The sequence below is a fragment of the Gavia stellata genome, chromosome 1 (assembly GCF_030936135.1).
Source record: "Gavia stellata isolate bGavSte3 chromosome 1, bGavSte3.hap2, whole genome shotgun sequence".
In the NCBI taxonomy this organism is placed as follows: Eukaryota; Metazoa; Chordata; class Aves; order Gaviiformes; family Gaviidae; genus Gavia; species Gavia stellata.
This window is the reverse complement of record NC_082594.1, coordinates 16,039,267-16,061,802: the sequence shown is the minus strand read 5'-3', so window position 1 is coordinate 16,061,802 and position 22,536 is coordinate 16,039,267. Positions and strand designations below refer to the sequence as shown.

General features: G+C 36.3%; 1 protein-coding gene across 1 annotated transcript in view; it reads right to left on the bottom strand.

Annotated features, from left to right (window-relative positions):
- Positions 1-22,536, bottom strand: part of DYNC2H1 (dynein cytoplasmic 2 heavy chain 1) — a 188,316-nt gene that overhangs the window by 79,019 nt on the left and 86,761 nt on the right. Inside the window, exons 69-76 of the mRNA XM_059824850.1 lie at positions 22,092-22,235; positions 20,308-20,397; positions 16,306-16,371; positions 13,721-13,771; positions 11,528-11,605; positions 10,208-10,339; positions 8,201-8,273; positions 2,359-2,519 (exon numbers count right to left, since the gene is read on the bottom strand). Of these exons, the coding sequence (XP_059680833.1) occupies positions 2,359-2,519; positions 8,201-8,273; positions 10,208-10,339; positions 11,528-11,605; positions 13,721-13,771; positions 16,306-16,371; positions 20,308-20,397; positions 22,092-22,235 (795 nt within the window). The remainder of the gene's footprint in view (positions 1-2,358; positions 2,520-8,200; positions 8,274-10,207; positions 10,340-11,527; positions 11,606-13,720; positions 13,772-16,305; positions 16,372-20,307; positions 20,398-22,091; positions 22,236-22,536) is intronic.

Below are 22,536 nucleotides of genomic sequence, written 5' to 3'. Positions count from 1 at the left end.
TTCGTAACCCATCTCATCACCATTTATGCCCATTGCTTTTCTTTCCAACATGCCTGATTGCATGGTCGGGGTCCATTTTCTCAGTGACCTTGTAGGTATTGAAAGGCTGTTATTAGGTCATCACAAAGACTTCTCTGCTGGCAGGGCACAGTGCTGGCTTATGTCCAGCTTGTCATCTACAAATACCCTCCAGTCCTTTTTAGCAGAGGTCCTCCCCAGTCAATCAATCCATTGCCTGTATCATTGCAAGGGTTTCTTCCTTCCCAGGGGCAGGTCTTCACATTTCTTGAGGTCTGTAAGGTTCCTGTCAGCCAAGGAAAGCCAAGGAGAGTTGTAAGCCCATTGCTCAGTGGGGGCAGGGCATACAGTGACAAGGCACATGGAAAAGGTTGAGATACTCAATGCCCTTTTAGTCTGAGGTTTCACTGCTGAGGCTTGTTCTCAGGCCCCCCAGGTCTCCCAAACCTACAAGCAGGAGTGAAGCAATACCCACAGTAGAGACAGAGAGATTTAGGAATCAGTCAACACACTTAGAAATAAAAAAGTCCACAGGATGAGATGGGATGCATCCAAGAGCACTGGGGGGCCAGCTAATGTCACTCCTTGCTCTCATCTTCAAAATGTTATGTTGATCTGGGGTGTTTGCTGATGAAAAAGGAGAACGTCCGATTTATCTTCAAGAAAGGAAAGGAGGAGAAAGATCTTGGTAATTACAGGCTGGTCAGCCTCCACTTAGTGCCTGGGAAGGTTATGGAGCAAGTCCTCTTAGAACCTATTTCTAAACACATGAAGAACACAGAGGTGATAAGGAGCAGCCAATATAGATTTACCAATGGCGACTCATGCCTGATTGACTTCATTGCTTTCTATGATGAGGTGACTGCCACTGTGGACAAGGGGGTGCCAGTAAATGTTGTATATCTTGACTTTAGTAAGGCTTTTGAAAGAGTCTCCCATATCTTCCTTATCACCAGACTGGAGAAATACGGGCTGGAGAAGTGAAACATAAGATAGGCAGAAAAATGGATGGACTGCTGGGCTCACAGGATGATCAATGGTGCAGAGTCCAGCTGGCAGCCAGTAACTAGTGGCATCCCTCAGAGATCAGTCCTAGGACAAATGCTGTTTAATGTCTTCATCAGTGACCCAAGTTATGTGACTGGCTGCACTCTCAGCAAGCTGAGGTGGGGGTGGGGAGTAGGGCGAGAAACCAATATGCTGGAAGGCAGGGTTGCTACTCATATGGAACTGAACAGGCTGGAGAAACAGGTTGGCAGTTCATGAAGTTCAACAAGGCAAATGCAAATCCTACACCTGGGATGGAACTACCCCATGCAACAGTACAGGCTGGGGTCTGCCGAGGAGCAGCTTTGGAGAAAGGAGACCCTAGTGGACAACAAGTTGAATATGAGTCAACAATGGGCTCTTGCACCAAAGGCCAATCCCATAATGGGCTGTGTTAGTAAAAGTAGTCAGCAAGTCCAGGGAAGTGATCCTTCCCCTCTCTTTGGAACTTGTGAGACCGCATCTGGGCTACTGTGTCCTGTTTTGGGCTCCCCAGTACAAGACAGACATGGTCAAACTGAAGTGACTCCAGAGCAGACAACCAACATGGTCAGGGCACACTGAGCAGGGTTTGTTTAGCCAAACAATCGGGAGACCTTCTTGCTATCTACAACTACCTGATTGAAGAATGCAGAGAAGATACAGCCAAACTCTTTCAGAGGCACATGGTGATAGGACATGAGTCGATGCACACAACATGGAACATGGGAAATACTGATTCAATATTAGGAAAAACATTCTCCTGTGAGAGTGGTCAAATACTGGAACAAGTTGTCCAGGGATATTGCAGGATCTCCATCCCTGGAGGGGGGACCTCCCCTCTCTGAGCAGGCGGTTGAAGTAGATGATCTCCAGAAATCCCTTCCAACCTATGTTATTCTATGAATTTAACAGCTACAGTAAATTTCTTCTTAAAAAAAGTTGTTTTCAGTGGGTTTTGTTCATATTTCAATTATTCCACTCTAAAAAAGAGAATGTTTCAGCCTGTATAACAATTCTCTGTCTCTTTTGTTCTCTTCCATCTACCTTCTCATTTTCCCTTCTCCAAGCTGAAGGAATGCGTCTCATGTGGATTCTGCTTCTGTGAGGATCACTAATTGTGTCTCTCTTCTCCACCCCATTTTGCCAATGGAATCAGAAGTTAGTGGTGAGATAGGTAGGAATAACAAACACATAGACACCAAACTATGCTTTTACATACTAACTTCCTTAAAAGCAAAGGTAAAATAGATATTACTACTGTAAAATTTTACACATTGTGGTTTTTAATCATTATGCTTATCTAAGACTGACCTGATGGTAGCACTCAGTATTTCTTTCAACACTGGCAAGTTCTTGCAACTCTTGAGAAGGATCAGCACCAGGAGAAATAATTATCAAGATGGGCTCAATTTCCAGAGTTTCTTTATACAGACGTTTCAAATTCAGAGGTGATGGAGATAATTCTTTTATTCCTATAATTAGAATTATTATGCAAATAAAATGACTACACAGGATGGAGTGCTGCATTAACCACTTTAGCGGGCATCTGACTTTCAAAGTTCTGTTCAATGCATACCATAAAACTGGTTCTACAATGAGAAAAAAAATCCTTACAATATGCAGGTAGAAGGCACCCTATATTGATAAGAAAAAGACACAAGAACCAAACAGGTGCCTGGACTTCCAGCTTGACAAATATAAATGGCAGTCTTTACTTAGAGCCTAGTCTTCAAGAAAACATACAAAAAGAGAAGAGCTGGAATGTAAGAATATGAGAAGCTATGCTATTTGCTAAAACTAATAGCAGTGTGTATGTCCACATGCAGAACCTCTCTCCTGTATTGTCCTGAGAGCCTTAATTATTAGACTTTGACTTTACACAGTTCTTGGTACTACAATTACTTCAGTCTATTGTTTGCTTTAATATACAACTTAAATGTTTAGAATGTTGACCTAGTATAGGCAAGGCATTTATACACAAGCCCAAAGCTATGTGTATAAGTGTATCATAAACTTAAACGGTGTTAACCACATGTTTTCAATGCATCTTTAGACTGGTCCTTAAATAGTGAAGTGTTAGGTGCAATGGGATATCACAACATAAAGGAAGAGAGAAGAGCCCAAATCAGTGACATCTATGACACACCTACTAAAAGATGGAATATATATTTCCTTGAGGGCACAGACTGCTTTCAGACTTGAGTTATTAGCTCCACATAGAATGCAATATAATTTGAATATAACAGGTTAGGTTGGCAAAGGTTAGTATGAGGTCTGGGTTCTCTGCATGTATCTGTACAGAGACTCTAAAAGATGCAGCGAAACAGATAAAATCACTAAATGCTTTAAAAATTGAATTAAACAAGACTAATATTGGAAAATATTTTCATTTTACATTCATTAGGCATGTAGAGGTAATATAAGCAGAGATACATATATAAACCGAGGCCATAAGGCAATTGATATGAGCAGCTCCCTTGACGACTTCTGCTGCTCACTGCCAATAAGCCCTAAACCCTAGAAGATCCATAAAATAACACTGAAATTAAAGTAGGGCTGTTCAGTGCTGGACTGAAGCATGTTCAGCAAGTAATACTCTTCAGGGACGCTTAACTGTCAGAATCTCAAAAAAGTCTGACAAACATCTGCAAGTTGTTTCTCAATGAATCCTGTATTGGTCAAATTTGGATGCATTTTCAGAAGGCCTGAAAAAAGCTTACACTTTGAATGAAAGCTGCCGAGCATACTAGCTTTCAAGTCATTCCTCCAAACTGAGCTTATAGTAACATTTTTCACAAATACAAGCTACTCCAGATTTAACATTCCCTTCACTAACATAATAAATGGAAACAGTTAAGCTATTGGCAGGGATGGGAGAAAGAAAGAAAACAAACAAATTAGCTAAGAAAAGAAAAGAAACTTGATATATATCTAGAGACTAGTTTGGTTTTTTTCAACTACAATCATAATTCAAGCTACCTGAGTCACTCTAAGGAATAAAAGAAAAATAGCAGGAAGTAGAACATGATAGCATTCTCTAGGGTAGGAATGTTTATGTTAGTTTTTATGAAAGAGTGCTTACAATGCTGAAAATGGAAGATAGTATTATGCCTATAAGTAGAAAAGCCATTTAGAAAATCCAAAATAAAATGTTTCTTTTTGTGGATGAGGACCACAAGGAAGAGGTACTTGTGATGCATTCTGATATTTGGGCTATTACACGAAGCATTATTAGAACTTAATCACTATCTACATAAGCAATAAAGATATATTTCATCTTAACACCAAATTTTAGATCAAAATTTGATTAAAAATAAGGTCTTGGAAAGGTAAATTTTAAGTTTTATTAACTTTTATTTCAGTGAAGAAAATAATTTTGAAAATCTTCACTACTGTTTCAAATCCTATGAAAGACACAGGACTAAAAATGTCTGTTGAAGTCAACAGGAAGCAAGGACACAAAAACCAAATGGAGATCTTTCTGACCACTAATTGACATTGTGGAATTGGTGTCACGCAATGCTGCAGGTATTCGTTATTACATGGAAATGCAGAACAGACATACGAAGTCATAGAAGGAAAATCCATTGGGTCTTTTAAGTACTGTGTTACTACTTCCAGCTGAGAAATGCTGGAGACATAAAACACTGGTCACTGCAAAAGGTGTCACTATAGGCTTGTGATGTTCTTACACTTGATTTTATTATTTTGACATTTATTATTTGTTATTGACAAAGACACTAATACGCTAGACAGACCTCTCTTCTTCACTTCTTCAACCATATTAAGTTCCTATTCCTAAGACTGCTTTGCTGTTACTAACAGGTGCATGGAATATACTACAATCAAGATAAACCAGACACTGTTGGCTGTATTATTATTTTTAGCAGTGCAAGCAGAAGGCACGCAGATTCCCGAGAAGCTTAACTGATTAGGAGTTTTGATATCCCGCACAGCTCTATGTTAACTGGGGACTATTGCTTGGCCTTTCATTAACTGAGGAATAGAATAAAAAGCTATGATTGGGCAATAGACAAATGTGTTTACAGCTGCAACTTAAGTTATTATAACAACATATTTATGGTAATGATGCTAATTTAAAAGACGTGCAATTGTAAATGAGTAACTGCCTAGACAAATATGTTTTAGCACTCCTGAGATACATCATTTAGAAAATTAATACAGTGTAAGTTTTCTTCCATAAAACAGTTTGGTTTTTTAGAAATTTGGACACAATATTTAGAAAAAGCATAGCTATGCTGAAGGTGTGTTTGTTTTTTTAAGAAAGCTCAACAGAAGTGAAATATAGAAAAACTACAATACAGCCCTGTCTATTCCTGGCCAGTAGAATTAAAGCTACAGCCAGGATTATGCTTAGAAAACTGAGAAAAAGGACTCCAATGTTTTCAGGGTAAATCAATAAGCACCCATATTCCAGATAATAACTATGCACTCAGACTGGGAATTCCTGACATACTTTTCTGCCTCCATGTTCCATTCTGACAGAATTTCTTAAATCTTACCATCCAAACTGACACCCTGACATGAGAAGAAAAAGCATATGTGAGAGCAAATAACTTTTCAGAAAATGTCTGAAGTGGGGGGAAAAAAAAATCAGAGGGGAAAAAAGAAAGTCCTGACTTACGAATACAAAGTTTGGCACAGGATGCAAACTTCACATTTTGTATAAACTGATGAAGCTTCCAGAACATCAATGAACAACTTTTCACAAAATTTCTGTACTACAGTCAATGCAATTAAACCAATTTATAGCAGCTGCAACTTGAACTCAAAGTGCTTGTTAAAATTTCTTCTGTTAGTGATCTGTACACACAGAAACAATGTACAAAAGTATTAGTAAATGTATTATTACTATTCACAATTCCAATACAGAAAGCAGGAGAGGGTTTTTTTTTATTTTGGCAAGTAATTTTATTTTGGCCTATATGCAATGTGACCATGAAAATGTAGGTAATTAAAAATCAAGACTCTTTAAATACTATTTCTGATGTAGCCAGACTCAAAAAACTAAGTTAAAGCAGATATGAGAAAAACCCAACTCAATGAGTGATATGGAATGATTTGGGAGTATACTGTCCATATGATTTTTGCTAGCATGCTGCATTTCAGTATAGCATGTAAAATAAAGAAATAAGCATACTTTGGGTGCCCACAAAATTTATTTATAGAAAATTCTTATGAATTTTATCTTCAAAAGAAATTATTTTAATCCCCCTACATCCACAAATTTAAAAATATATGTAAAAGATGAAAAAAGGAAAAAACCCATATCTGGATAAAACAGAAGTGGAAGGCTTTTTTGTAGGCTGTTACAGCTCTTTTAGAACTCATTTTTCTCACAGGGAGATTGGAAACTTAACGGTTCCCTTTTGAACTAAATGAAACAGTTCGTTTAAGAAGTTTCAGGGCAAGGACCCTGAAAAAGACATGATAGAAAAAAATACAAAGAAAATATTCATACAAGCGTCACCCCTTTTATTAGTTGGAAAGTGCTAGTCATGATTTATGACATGATCTCAAAATAAAATCTCACTGATATGCATGAAAAACCTGTGGATGAAGCCTTGCCTACAAATGGAGTCAATGGTATTCTGCCTTCCTCAGTGAGGCTGTAGTTTCTTTCAACAAAAACCATTCCCTTGTGGAACACCTCCAAGGAACTGGTACCAAGATAGACCTAACCAATTTATGTAATACATTAAGATTTGGAAGACAGTAAGTGGGTGAATAAACTTGCTCTGAATTCAGGTCTCTGCTGGGCTTTGAGATGCACATCTGCAGCTCGCCCTTGCCATTTGATTCCAAAAGGCAGGGACACTGTCAGCATGGGACCTGTATACTCACCATGGTGAAAGCACCCTCTCTATCTACTAATAATGTTTGACAGAGCAGGCTAACCTTACTCCTGAAAATACTGGCCTTGGTGGCAGACATGGAATGAATTTTGACCAACAAATAATGCCCACAGACAGAGCATAAAGAGGGAGTAAGATAAACTCTCACACAAATGCTGTAAGAATGTTAGAATGTAAAATGTAAGAATCAAAGACCTAAACTCATACCGAATCTTATAGTAACAAGAAATTACACATATTTCAAGAACTTAAAATTACCACAGTCATTGTTTTTGATATGTAACTCATCTATTGCATTATCATGCAAAATTGCCGATCTCAAGATCATGCAAACTGCAGATCTTCACAAGTACTGGAAATGTAAGTCCAGCCATATTACCTTGGCAGCCTATGAGTCAATTTTCCAGGTTCATTTTGTACCACATTAAGAACAGCCTTTGCCACTTACATTTAAGGTCTTTACAATCTAGTTCCTTTCCCTTCTGTTAATCCCACTTCTGCCCTGACACTGTACCACATTAAAACCAACAAACTGCCTCGTCCATACATAATGCACGTGGTAACTTTTAAAACGACAGTGTCCACCCCAGTGAGACACTCGTAATTCATCTTCCATATGCGTATTGTCCTTAACCATTAAAAACGGAAGGAAGGCTTTGGTGTGCTGCATTGCAATATTAAGGTTATCTGGAATGTAAGTCCCAAACTTTGGATACAATAGACCTCAGAGAGGAAACAGACAGGCTAGAACAAATAAACAACCATAGTATTGAACCACTCTAAATCATGTGTGTTTCTAAACAGACAGTAAATATTGTATTACAGTCCAAGAGACTGACAAAAATGACTGAAAATATGAAACAATCTTTTGAGATTCAATTTACAAAATCTCAAACCTAATGTTTTTAAATGGTAAACGACATTAAATGAAATAATCTTTTTGGAAAATTTGTGTCTTAAGGAAAATGCTGCAGTGTAAAACTTAAAAGAAACCAGCTATCCCCCTTTCTTAACTACTCCAGTGTTCAAGAATTCATTAAAAGAATCTGACAGATCTTCTATTGTATTTTAAATCACTATGCAGCATAAATCAAACCATTTTAAAAGCACTTTTTAACAGCACTTTACAAGAACAAAATCAGCAAATCCATTTACAGCATATTTTCAAAACCTAAAACTTAGGGATTCCATAAGAACTATAAAACAAAAGAGAAACACAGGACAAAAAAAATTATTTCATTGTTGTGTGGAAGCATCCTGGTGAAAAATTAACTTACCTAGGGTTTTACATGAAAAAAGAGCCATGGCACTCTGTAGCCTGTCTGGTCTGACAGCCTGGACCACAAGTACCTTAAAATAAAATATATTCAGGTGAGATTAGTTTATAAAAGTATATTGTGACAAATTAAAAAGCAAGACTTCTCTAAGAAGGCTGAATTCTTTAAACTTCTTTTTAGAAAAAGTTATATTCTCTGAATATATAGAGCTACCTGATCATTCCTTTCCAAGATACTCTAATGTAATTGTTCTTTTTTAAGTAGCTTGGCCTATTAATAGAATCAGAAGATAGACCTACATCTAATGTCTATTTGTAAGCTGGAACTTTTTCTACAATGTTTTAGGAAAAAAGGTAGCTATGTGGGTAGCTGGAATGACAGAAAGCAAACTTAGTTTTATATGGGTAATCTAAATTCTATACATGTATTTAGGCAGTAACTTCCTAACTGAAATACTAATGTTTCTGATTTCAGTGCAGTAATACAGTAAAATAATTAGTTTTGAAGGAATTTCCTTTGTTTAAGCACACCTTCAGAGTTTTACATCTTTTTTTCTGAGACATTCTAACTTTCATACCTCCTAGTTATGCAGATGCTTTTACTGTTCTTCAAAAGACTACAGAACATGAACAGCTAATCAATTCAGATACAAATTAAAATAACAGTTTCCCTACCAGCTACCTCTTTTTCAGTTAACTTCCTGCAAATTTTCAGTGCAGTTGACTGCAGGCAACTAATGCAACTTCAGTAGAAATGATTTGTTAAAATCACCACCCCTTCTCCTACCCCCTTACTTGCAGACATGTAAACCACAATTCTGAACCTACCAACACATTCCAGTTTCCAAGTCTGGAATATCTGTTGTTAGTTTTGGAGGAAAAATTTAATTTCATTATTAATTTCATTAAATTTTTAAGTACTACTTTTTAAGCTTGAAATTACACTAAGTGTTACTGCACTATTTTTATGTTTAACATACAGTTTGAAAGAAACTAACTTATGAGTGGCATAGAAATCTAACTAGGTAGTTTCAGTATATTTCATCAACAGAAACATTCTTAATACTTTCTATGCAAGGAACTAGATACATAACATGCTGATCATTCCATATTTATTTTCCTTTAAGTGTAGAATTTTTATGACAACACATTGCATACATAAGAATTGCTCTTCTGCATTTCATCAAATCAAACATGACTCAGACATATTCCTTTGCAAAATGGTTTGTTCCTAAATTCCGTGCATGCTATTTTAGAAATTCTCCTCCTCCAGAAAAACTCCAAATACAGAGCCCCTAAGAGCCAACCAGCATGAAACTACATTGTCTTATACCTCATCCCTTCTTTGGATGGGCTTTCATTTTATAGGAAGTGACTTCAAATGAAAAATCACAGCATCATTTGAAAGTAAGTAATGACACCCTTTCTTCCATAAACACAAGAGGGATGACATTTTTCTCTTCCAGAGGAGAAAGATCCCTGGGTGGAGGAAGGAACCTGCCTCTCCAACATTCTTGGTGTGTTCTTTAATCACCAAGCTTTCAGGAAGAGTTGTATTTCATGACTACTATTCTAAAAAGCAGTGGCTGCTACTGCGTTTAGTCATTTTCAGTCAGATGTGTGAGTTTGCACATTTAATGATGAACTAAATTAACGATGCTCAACAAGCTGACAAATTCTGCAGTAACAAAGCAACCATGAAAGAATTTTAATAACTATTCAAAAAATAAATTCTGTGAATATTAATAAGGAGCATGTTACTTTACAGGGTATGCTCAGTTGCAGCCAATACGCCAACACAAAAAAAACTCAGATAAGAGAGAACTTAATGTGTATTATAGAAAAAAAAATCCTTAGACTAAATAAACTAGTTAAGCTGTGAGACAATGTAGATACTGTCACTGATTATAATTCAACCAGGCCTGAAGCCTAAACTTCTGATATGTAAAACTTACTTTCAATACTGAACTCATAATTATTTTTAAATAACGTAATATGGAAAGATTACCTGCTGAAATAAGGAAATTCTTTTTACAATAGTAGATGGAAAGTCTTGTTCACACACAGAGCTCTGAGAAAAAGTGTGCCACAGACCTTCATCTTCAAAGCAAAGTGCCTGATAGAGACCTGGGAGAGAAATCTGCAAAACAAATCATGCATATTTAACAATAAAAAAGAATAGCCATTTGGACATTGTATATTTTAATTACTTTACAAATACCACTATGACCCTCAACCTGTGAATACTTGTGCATATCACATAATTCAATTTTATCCTCCGTGTTAAAGAACAAAAGGGCGCGTTTTAAAATCAACCATTTGTTTACCTATTTCCTGGAAATGCTAAGTCTGGTTTTGCTCGATATTTTTGTTTTCAAACTTCCAGGTTGTTTGTTTTAAACTTTGGGCTCTACCCAATTGCAGTCCTTTCCTTTAATCATGACCAGGTTCTTCTTCTATCAATACATGCTACTGATCCACCCAGTTACTCATTTTCTGTTTGTTTGTTTGTTTGTTTAAACCCATAACAATCATGCTTGCCACACCATTACTGCAATTGTTCCTGATCCCTGGTGAAGAGAAATGAAAAGTAATGAACTCTGGATTTAGCAGCAAAAGGCCTTGCAAAAGACCAGTAAAGCTTTTCCTTCTTGCTGCTGAGCTACATGCAGGAGGAGAAGAGCCTAAGACAGAATTTCAAGGACTAGTATTTTCATTTAGTTCCCTTCAGGATCAGAGGACTTCAACATTGATTGTTGTGGGATGAATCAAAGCAAGAAAGTGTTGTTTGTTTTAGTTTGAAATTACTTGATCTGAGCAATAACAAAATCCGAAATACCTTTAAAGGAATGGAAATCTGGTAAGTAGAAAACTAGTTTTCCATTTAACAGTTCATGGTTTTTAATACAATATGAAATTGTTTGTGCAAGTCATTACGAAAGAGAAACCTGCAACTTAAATACTCTCTGCAATTTTTCCTCTGTATATTTTTCTGTCTATAGACATTGTAGTACCTTGGGTAGGCTTACAATATTTTCTAATCTAAGTAAGATGACAGGTTCATTCACATGCATTGAAATTCATTGTTAAATGGGGTAGAGATGTACATTAAAAGGTTCAGAAAAATGAGATTAAATTTTAAAAAATAGGGTATTTTTTTTCAAATGGGCATATACTCAGCCATGGTTTCTAGAAGATATAACAAATAATCTAAAATAACAAAATATTTCCATCTGACAAATAAAAATTTGAGTATTCAAGTCCTAATTACTATTTACTAAAACCAAAGGCTTTTTAAGCTAAATTTAACCCCCCACATGATGTATACCTTCAAAGATGCTACTGCCCAGGCTCGGTCCTGTTCTATCCAAGAGGGAATCTGGTCACGAACATTTCTTTGTGAATCCTTATTGAAGCAAGTTACATGTTACATAAGTTACACGTTACATAAGTTACACAAATTTTTATGAAACACTATATGCAGTAATAAGATTGTGAAACCCATGTTTTTAATAAAAATAGCATTCATAACAGAAATCTTTCTGTGGTCTTTTGGTAAGTTCATAAATGGCATAACAAAACAAATCTACCAGTAATTTGAGATATACTATTCACATTAATGTTTGCTTAACTACTTAGGCCTGTAAATATTTTATCATTTAGAGTATCTGTATGACACACTCAACTCTTAAGTAGTTTTCTTTTCCATTAAAAAAAAGTGATCCAAATGATTGGCTATCTGCAGATGCACTCTGAGCAACTGACTTCAAAAAATAACTCCATTGCACATAGTCACAGCCATGAAGAGGATGGTTCTTCACACAAAGGGTAATTCTGGCATAATTCACTAGGCAAAACATCACTTCTGGACATCTCTGCACTGGTAAAGTTTCGCCACAGCTCTATGTTTCTGCTCGTTAGATGTTGGGGATGGAAGAAATTCTAAGGGTGAATAACATAGCTTAAGATCCAGTGGAATCTCTGTATTCACCATATCATTTTTTACAAAAAATCCCATTAACCAGTCTGACATTCTCTGTATGGAAATGTACCTCTCAACCACTAAGCAACTTCAAGACTAATCTTATATGTTCAGCAGAACAAAGGAAAGCTTTCTTGTGAAAGGGTAACTCAGCCACGAGTTATGAAGCCTGAGAAAGAACAAAAGTAGGAAACTCGGCAGCAATTTTAAGAATAAACTTGAGATGGGTCTGCAATATCTATTCCAGTTAGAATTGGGGTTGAATCATGTATGTCCACCATCTCTCCAAAATCTATGGGTTGTGTGTTAGATGGGGTAGAGCTAGGACTAGTGTTACATTCCATTATACAATCATATCTCACATAGCTTGAAAATGACCTACTGCAAGAAAATACTTGACATTCACCAAGTTCACTGACATCTAATTGAATTATAAAGGCTCCATAGACATGAAGAGAGACTTCTATGTTCACACTGAAATGCAAAACTTGTAGAGTCATCTAAGGGCTAGAGAAACTGAGAATTTAAGGATCTTCTTAGCAACCAGATGCCTAAGTAAGAAAATCTGAGTAATACATTGTGTTTTAAGTGACTTGCCACTTCTGCCAGCATGCACGTGAACACAGCTGGTGTCATGGATATTCTAAAAACAAGGTACTCACACTGGTCATTGTCTTCTACCACTGGATGTATGAAATACCCTGACATTTAAACAAGGCTAAAGGTTAAGAGTAATTGGGAATGATGAAAACTGCAGCTAAGCCTGATGGAAATGAGCTAGCCTAACCCTGAATGAAATAGATTAGCAACAGAACAGGCAAAGACTGAGCTCATCATTCCTGATTGGGCTCATGTTTCCTAAAAAACACCTTTCAAAACTTTTGTTAAAATATTTGTTTCAAAGAAGGGCTATAATAGATATGACTATGGAAAGCTTAACTTTTTTCTCTACCCTTTTCTATTTGAAGGTTATTTTGAAAGTATACACATTCAATAGAAGTGAGGGACACATAGAAAGCTACAGTACGATTGGTCAGACACGGAACAGAAGCTTCTTAAGCTAGCTCTGTCATCTAGGAAAATATTTAAATACACCTCCAGATGCAAAACTCTGAAGCTGAGGAAGAAAGCATGTCAAATTAGCAAAGTGTGTGGATGATCCCATCAATCCATACAAAAAGTACCACTCTTATATGATACCGGGAGATAGAGGGATTCAGAAACCCTGATTTTAGTTACAGAAGTGGGCTTAAAACCTTCTCAAATATACCATTAAAAAACCAAATTGCAATCCTGGTAACAGAAAAGGAAAAAAAAAAAAAAAAAACCACAACAACAAAAGCAAAAGTCATGCAAATTAGAAAATGAGTTGCCATGTTCAAAAAGTTTTATAATATTTATATTTCTATGTGAGAAGTTATCTGTTCCTTTCATGTATGAATACAATTAATCAAACAATATAGTAAGAATACAACCTTAACTTTTCAGGATTTCAGTAAATGTTCCTTATTTCAAAATACACAAATAAATGTAGCTTACTGATTTTCTTATGGTATCTCCAATGATCACACCTGTGAAAGTTTCCCATTCCTAGGAGGAATAAATAAATAACTCAGATCTAAGTCACAAGACATCTTTAAGAATAAAGATTATTGTGTAGTAGCATGTACGCAAAACAGGAAGATATACAAAGCCTAGATTCTGAAAGAGTTATAAGACATTTTTAAAACTCCAAGTAATACTACCAGTATGTAATTCCTTTAGCAGTATCCAACCTAAGTGATTGCAGTGCTTTACAAGCCCTATCCTTTCTCAGCACCCACAGCTCCCATCCAGATCACCTAACTATAGACTAGCAAGAAGTAACATACCTGGCTGGCAAAGACACACATATTGCCTCATAGGACATCAGCAGCCCACAGAGAACAGGTAACTACAGAATCCATGTTTCAATATTGTTTCTTGTTATAGTATCCAAAAGATGCAGTTATTAGAACAAGATAAATACTTTGTATAATAGATTGGTATTAGGAATACTTTGGTTGCATTAAGAAATGGGAAATGTAAGTTGAATTTATGTACAATTAAATCTTTTAGACTTGGTATTTGTATCCAGGAAGACAGCATTTAATAATTTTAAAACAGATTAGATAAGAATTTAAAAACATACTAGAAATTACATAATCCTATATTTGGAGGTGGTAAGAAATATACTAAAAAAACCTTCAGAATATTGAAATTTTACATAATCAGTATCTATAATTCTATGATAAAGAAAAATTTTATTTTTTTTAATTGTTAAAGACAATAGTAACATTCCAAATGAAAAAGTCAATCAACTAATACTACTCCTATACAGACCACAGCATAGCTTTTTGCATCCATCAATCTAGTTGAGTCTTGAAACAACACTCTCTTTCAATTACAAACTGATGATTGTCTCCCGATTACAAAGAAAATGCTCATGCACAGAAAAATATATCAAGGCTCCCTAGTTTTAAAACCAGAAATCATGTAATATTTTTATAAAAGAAGAGCAGCAGTATAATACGTAGACTTGTAAAAAAACTACCTCTGAAAATTCTATACATATTGATTCAGAAGGAGAATGTCTCTACTCAGAGCCAAGGCATTCTATAATATAATGTTGAAGTTGTACTATAAAATTTCTCATCACTATGCAAAAAATTCGTAAGCGCAGAAGGTTGAACTCTTTTGGAATAGGAACTTAGAATACTAAATTCTCTAGCAGCATAATAAGTGACTTCTACCCTCATCACATCAAAAGCTTTAAAAGAAATAACTTTAAAAGAATAACCACTTCACCTTCATTTTCCTCAATAAATATTTTGCACAAGTACTCTTTTCTTAACAATTTAATTAAAATAAATGCTACCTTTCAGAGGAATAAGAGAATTATTAACATTATTTGCCTGTTTTAATTCTTGAGTACTCAGATACTGGAGGAAAGTTTATTATATGTAACCTAGATCAAGCTGGTTAAGAGCTCTAATAGCTGAAGGAAATGCATGCTAAACAATAGCAACCAACGCATAAAGCAGTACTTACAAATACTTAAGAAGCCTAAGTGGCCAGGCTTTAATTTAGTTAGAAAACTATTTGCAAGTTGCTGCCTTCATGACTTTATAAACCCAAGGACTAGAAAGATAAAGCAAGATATTTTCAGAAGCTGAAATGAAATAATAAAAACGTATTAGGGAAATTCTACTAATGAAGAGTAGCCAGGCTATGCCTCTACCAACAAGATTAATTTGAGTTATTTTTATCAGGCATCTTCATTGCTGAAAGACTGTGGGATTTCCCTTGGTCAATCCATATGTCTGCAATAAAACTACATTGCATTCATAACATCAGAAAGTTTCAACCCACCTTTCTTAAACCTTGTACCTTAAACCCACATCCTTCATATAATCAAGTTCCATCACCTCCTTCAAATGTATTACCTGACTTTTACCTTTTAACCTGTAATGGACTCTCCTCTAGCAAATTGACATCTACTACCATTTCATACTCCTTCTGATCTCCAGCTTCTAGCACAGAAAGTCATAGCTTTGTCTCTCTGTTCCATGTAGCTATTTTAGGTAATTAAATGTGTCTTGACTAGCGCTAATCAGCCATGTTTAAGCAATTGTATTGAGTCAATTGTACCTATTGTTCTACTGCAGGCAAACTAAATAGGATTAGTTTCACTACACTATAGACAACTATAGACAACTATAACTTTGGCATCTACATCTCAGCCTGCTTGTAAGGGCAATGGAAAGAAGTAAACAATTTTAGCAGTAATCCATCTGACCTATTTTACAGAATTAATTTATGATTAAACTAATTGCTTCTTGGACAGGCCTGGTTTTTTCCTGTTTCCTACGAAGACAGTCTAGGATAACCTGCTCAGATTAATTTTAACAGGTGTTTGAATTTTAGTTACCAATTCAATCACCACTAGAAGTACCATTTTACTGGAAACATGTAAATTCACTATGAACCTCTGCGTGGGGCAAAAGCGTTATCTAACATCCAAAGAGAAGAACATGTTATTACTCATTTACTCTTCATATTATGTTTAAGTAAATCACTTGGGGATTTCCTCCTCTAGCACTTACATTCTCTTGAAAAAGTTCAGGGTGCATTCCTCGTACAAAATGTAGAGCAAACATTAGCTGATCAGCCTGAAATAAAAGCAGTAAAAATGTATTTATATGTTCATCAAAAGTCATCATTCTGCTTTTTTTGTAAGTAACAAAATTTCGTTACTAAAACCCCTCTAATTCCATAGCAGTGACTTAATGACACATACCCTAATTCAAAATTGCTACATATCTCTGCAACTTAGAGAAACACTAACCCAAACCCTGTATCTAAGTACATCTAAATGAAAGGGAAGAAGAAAAAACAAGTACTTGTAATAAAGCAAACATACTAAACAGAATCCATTATTTTTTAAATTGTGCATAGGAAAAGCTTGAAATCTTCTTATAGCAAATTTTTGAAACAGAATTTTGACTAAAAAAACCCCACTTTTTTCCTAGGTCTGTTGCATGATTTGAATTTCAACCAGTCTCTGAGCACTGGAGCAATAAACCATGGATAAGGATTTACTGGAGCCATAGAATAAACCATGCAAACATTCAAGACAATATTTTTGAAAAGAATACTGGCTTGTTAAAACTGGAATTCCTGTGAACATACACAGAAGCATTCATAGATGTGTTTTACCAAAGCTGTGCTGGAAACAACAGATTGCTGTGTAATGAAGTCAATGTGAAAAACTGGAAATTGGTACTCTGGAAAATCAGGAGCACTCAGAAACCTAGATCAAGGTCTCCAGTTTTCAAAGTCTGGCTGTAACCTGGAAGATGTATTTTACCAGACAATAGAAAATATACACACATTTTCTTTCATTAGAATTTTAAGTAAGCATAAGGAAGATGGTACCTCTTCCTTTCAAGAAGTTGAAACATTACTAAGCACAGGTGAAAGGGAAGAACAGAAGAAAAAACAATGATGCATAGGTTAAGTCTGCAAAGCATAGGCATCTCAACCAGCTGATAAACACAATGCATCTGCACTCCTACAGAAATAAATTCTATGCTTGACTTCTAAACAACGTTGTTTGAACTTTCAATGGCATGGTTTCCCACATACGTGCCTTATGTATACTTCAAAATGACAGCCTGATTGTCCTTGGCATAATCTGTATCTCTATGGATACCAATAGATAAAGTTGTTTTTTGCTGGTTTAAATAGTTCCGTTCTATTAATTCTTTCAGTTACAAAAACATACAGTACAAAGTATCCCTGAGGATACAATTAAAGCAAATAAAGGACATTAGCTTTTATTTTTGCACGTATTTATTACTGGTTTTGTTACAGGGGTAGTACTGGAAAGCAAACAGGCCCCAACTAGGAATCAGAGTCAAACTGTGCAAAGCGCTAAAGTTCTGTTTGTATTGATAAATAAAATACACCCATGAACATCATATGACACTGTGAACAACCACCATGGAATGGCTGAAATCCACACCATTCAACTCTTTCATCCTCTCAGACAAGGCCTGCAAGCAAATCCAAATCCAAACTATTAGAATGGTCCCTGGATGATTTAGTATCAAAAACTTGAATGGGAATTGTTTGGAAGAATGCTAACTGGCCCAGGCCAAGCCTATGATAGCAACTATTTTGACAAATTAACAGTACAGGTGGGCCAGTTCCAGTGCTCAGGATAATTTCTTGGCACCACTTTGCTTACTAGCGTAGATGAAGTCTGTGTACACACAAACATAAATATTAACCACAGACAGACAAACAAAAACACCCTTCCGAATTCTAACGTGCTTAAACCTAACTGACACATCTACATGTCTTTTAAACTTTTTAACTTGTATCAGCTATACCATGTATGAAGACACTAGTAAAACCTCAGCGCTACAGTAGTCTTTAAAAATTTGCATGGATAAAAGACAGAATTAGCAGTGGATTGCTGATGGGGTGAGGAGCTTATTTGTTCTCTCCACTATCAGAACACGACACTGTAAGCTGGATGGACCATTACTCTGAAGCTGCATGGTAATACCCTCTCTGGATGAGGGGATTGAGTGCTCCCTCAGCAAGTTTGCAAGTTGGGAGGGAGTGTTGATGTGCTCAAGGGTAGGAAGGCTCTGCAGAGGGATCTGGACAGGCTGGATCGATGGGCCCAGGCCAATTGCATGAGGTTCAACAAGGCCAAGTGCCGGGTCCTGCACCTCAGTCACAACAACCCCATGCAACGCTACAGGCTTGGGGACGAGTGGCTGGAAAGCTGCCCCGCAGAAAAGGACCTGGGGGTGTTGATTGACAGCCGGATGAATATGAGCCAGCAGTGTGCCCAGGTGGCCAAGAAGGCCAACAGCATCCTGGCCTGTATCAGAAATAGTGTGGCCAGCAGGAGCAGGGAAGTCATCGTGCCCCTGTACTCGGTGCTGGTGAGGCCGCACCTCAAATCCTGTGTTCAGTTTTGGGCCCCTCACTACAAGAAGGACATTGAGGTGCTGGAGCGTGTCCAGAGAAGGGCGACGAAGCTGGTGAGGGGTCTGGAGCACAAGTCTTATGAGGAGCGGCTGAGGGAACTGGGGTTGTTCAGCCTGGAGAAGAGGAGGCTGAGGGGAGACCTTATCGCTCTCTACAATTACCTGAAAGGGGGTTGCAGAGAGGTGGGTGTTGGTCTCTTCTCCCAAGTGACAAGTGACAGGACAAGAGGAAATGGCCTCAAGTTGCATCAGGGGAGGTTTAGACTGGATATTAGGAAAAATTTCTTTACTGAGAGAGTGGTGAAGCATTGGAACAGGCTGGAGGTGTTCAAAAATGTGTAGATGTGGCACTTGGGACATGGTTTAGTGAGCATGGTTGTGTTGGGTTGATGGTTGGACTTCATGATCTTACAGGTCTTTTCCAACCTTAGTGATTCTGTGATTCTGTAACACTTACACTGTCAGTATTTTCTAAACTCCAGTCCCATCACTCACAGTGAAAATCTTTCCTACCAAAAATCTCCTATCTATGCCTTGCTTTTGAAATCTTTCATCTTTTCTGATACATAAAAATAGCTACTTTCCAATATGCAAAAGATGTCATGACTTACTGGAAGGCTTCACACACTCATGACTTCAAACACAGAGATTAAATTATTATGAGAGTATTTCATGAGAATCCACCTGGACTTTGATAAACCAAAGTCCTTAGAAATAACTGCTAACTCTGCATCCTCAATACAGTGTTGCTAGATTGGCAGGGGGGAGAGGTGTTGTAAAATTTTCCAAGATCTCTCCATTCTCAGTGTTCAAACTCCAGACTTGCATTATTTCTACTACTGCTCAAATCATCTATGCAGACCTATTAAGCATTCTTCAGCCTGGTACTGTGAGACAAACATCTCCTGTTATGAGTGTTCCATGTGAAAGTAAAAATTAAAAGTGCAAGTGAAGGGCATATCTATCCTAGGTTTTCACCAAGCAAGCAAGAAGAGAAAAGCCACCTGATTCAAATACAGAGCAAAAAAGAAATACATTAAGAACATTATACGAAGGAACAGGGGAACAGATAGAAACAAACAAACTAGCAGGTAGAGATTTGGGGCAGGAAGTCAAAACAGAAAGGAGAATATTACAATTTTTTTTTATTTCCTTTTTTTTTAAAAATAAAGGAACAAACAATCACACAAAACATTATCATGACAGCTAGGTTAAACACTCATACTTAAGAAATGCTAGAAATAAGAGCGAACAGAATAAGAGTGCTCAGAAGACTGTGAAGCCTGGGACTGGCTATGAAGCCAGAATGAGGCAGAGATGAGGGGCCAGAGGTAGAGCAGAAATAGGACTAGACTGAGAATAGTCTTGTCCATTAGAAAACTGCTCTGTAGAGAAATATGCGTAAGCAATCTTTATTGTGTCATATCCTAATTTTCAGTCCTCATTTTGCATGTTAAACATTGCAAGTGTAATTTTTTGCATGTATTACATATGTACTAAAACAATACTGCTTATTTGAAGTAGAACAAGTGTTGGTTGCTGAAAGAATACTTTCAAACCCAGTGCACTGTGTAAAAGCCAGGAAAAATACAATCTTACCTTAAACAAACAACGACAAACATATTCATACACTGTCTGTTTCAGTGAGCCCATAAGCGACTTGATTCTTTCCTCAGTATTACTTGAATCCTAAAAAGAAAGTCTGGATTTCAAAAACTCATGCAGAAGTAAAAATCTTTTTATGTACCTTGTAGATTTCACCAGAGTGACAGAAATAATCTGGACTCTGTGACAATTAGTAGTTCTAAAAACATATTATTGAACTCAGCTGCACCTATCAATGAGTAGATGATAAAATGAGCAGTTCATGCTGAAGCATTAAGAAATTAATATTTCGGACTTGAACATTTTGAATGTGAACATTATACAAGATTATATATAAAGGTAAATACATAAAGAATGGGATAACAGTTTCTTCTCCTAACATTAATATCCTTAACATCTCATAGTTTTCATTTGGTAAAAAATTGCTTATGATATATTGAATTACTAGATTTAATATATTTAATTATAACAGGTATATTGACCTTAAGTGTAGTTTCTAAACTTCCAGCCAATTTTGGCCCAACTGAAGTAAACATTGTAGAAAACAGTGAATATACCCTGTCCTTCAAAGCTTACAGACTAAGAGACTAATTATAACAGGAGGAGAAAACTGAAAGAAAGACAGGATAGAAGAAGAAAGAAGAGGCAAAAAAACCAAAAAGGTGGGGAGATAACAGGTTTCTGATAAATCTCATACTACAAGTTCCTTACTACCATGCTGGAATTTGAAGAGATGAGTTTATGAAGGAGGGCAATTTGGATTCACAAGCTGATTTGACTAATACCTTTCCCATGTCTAAAAGATAGCTTGGGTGAAATGAAGAATTGGATAGAGGAGAAAAAAAAAAAAGGAAGACAGCAAAGAAGGCAAAACTAAAAGTTGAGATTTAAATAGGTTAACATAATAGGCAGTAAGAAAAGAAATTATGAAAGAGTGTGAAAGTAAGAAAAAGAAGTTAGAAGCTCATGTTGTGGAAAAAAAATAACACGTAAAGAACTTTAAAGAGGGCAAGTTTGTATAGTCAGGACCATGTTCCTGGTAATGACTGGAGTTGAAGGAAAGTTGTAAACACAGACGCCAGAATAAAGGGGAATCTAAAAGTGACATGGTGAAAAGCTGGTAAATGCCTTTTTAAAGTGGAAACAAAGAGAAAAAAGATTAATTTTGGTGATGCTGAATAAAAAGAAAATGCATGGTTACTCAGTGTGGGTTTTTAGATCTGTAATTCTGTGCTTCAGTAAGAAAAATATACTGGCCATTAGAATACAGAAAAGAAAAAACTATATTTTCAACAAGACAGGCTGCATGCATGCTTACAAACTATAAAAGTAGGTAAAGTTTTGATCTTCCTTCAGGTAACTGAACCATGTAGAAATATAGGTCTTTTCTTATTCTACTTGTTGACAGAATTAGCATTATTTGCAGATTGTTCATTAATTTATTTAAATAAAGCCTTCAGGAAAGTTATAATCAGCCTTGTTTTTCCTAACTCACCTTAGACAACAAGCAAGCCTAAAATTACAAATAAGAGTTACTTTGGTTTCAGATGGCACAGCAATTTTATGATTTGTATGTAATGTAAGATCATTAAAAATTCCATGTGTATGTATTCTGAATATCCAAAGCACAACAGTTCAGCATCACTACTTATTACACATTGCATCATCAGTTATTATACATCATTTTCTAAAAATGCCCAGAGCAACTAACAAATTCTAAGGATCAAAGCAGATTGATTCTTTTGCAGCATTCACAGCTTCAGGAAAAGAGAAAATACCTGCTCGCTTTGCAGAGCCCTTTGGAAAAGCCGCAGGAAAGCCGCCAAACTAAAACGGTACATATTATTGATTTTGGACAAGTCAGAGATAATAAAGTACATCTTGCTAGCACTCTCAGCTAAAGGGAGATAGGCGTCCCTCTCCTGTGGATTAAAAAACATACATATATAAAAACCAGTACATTACTGCCATCTACCGGTTATTGCATAAACATTTATTCATCCCACGAAAAAAACATTTGGATGACTCCCGCTGCTTTAGAAAACTAAATCCTTTCCGATTCTTTAAATTGAGGGACATGCACTCAAGACCTCAACACTGTCTTTAGATTTCAAAATTGGAAGAAAGCATTTGTAGCAAAAAATTATTTAAATTATGAAGACCATTTTGGAAATTAATCCCTAGGGCACTGAGGCCTCTTCCCACCACAGAACATGTCCCAAA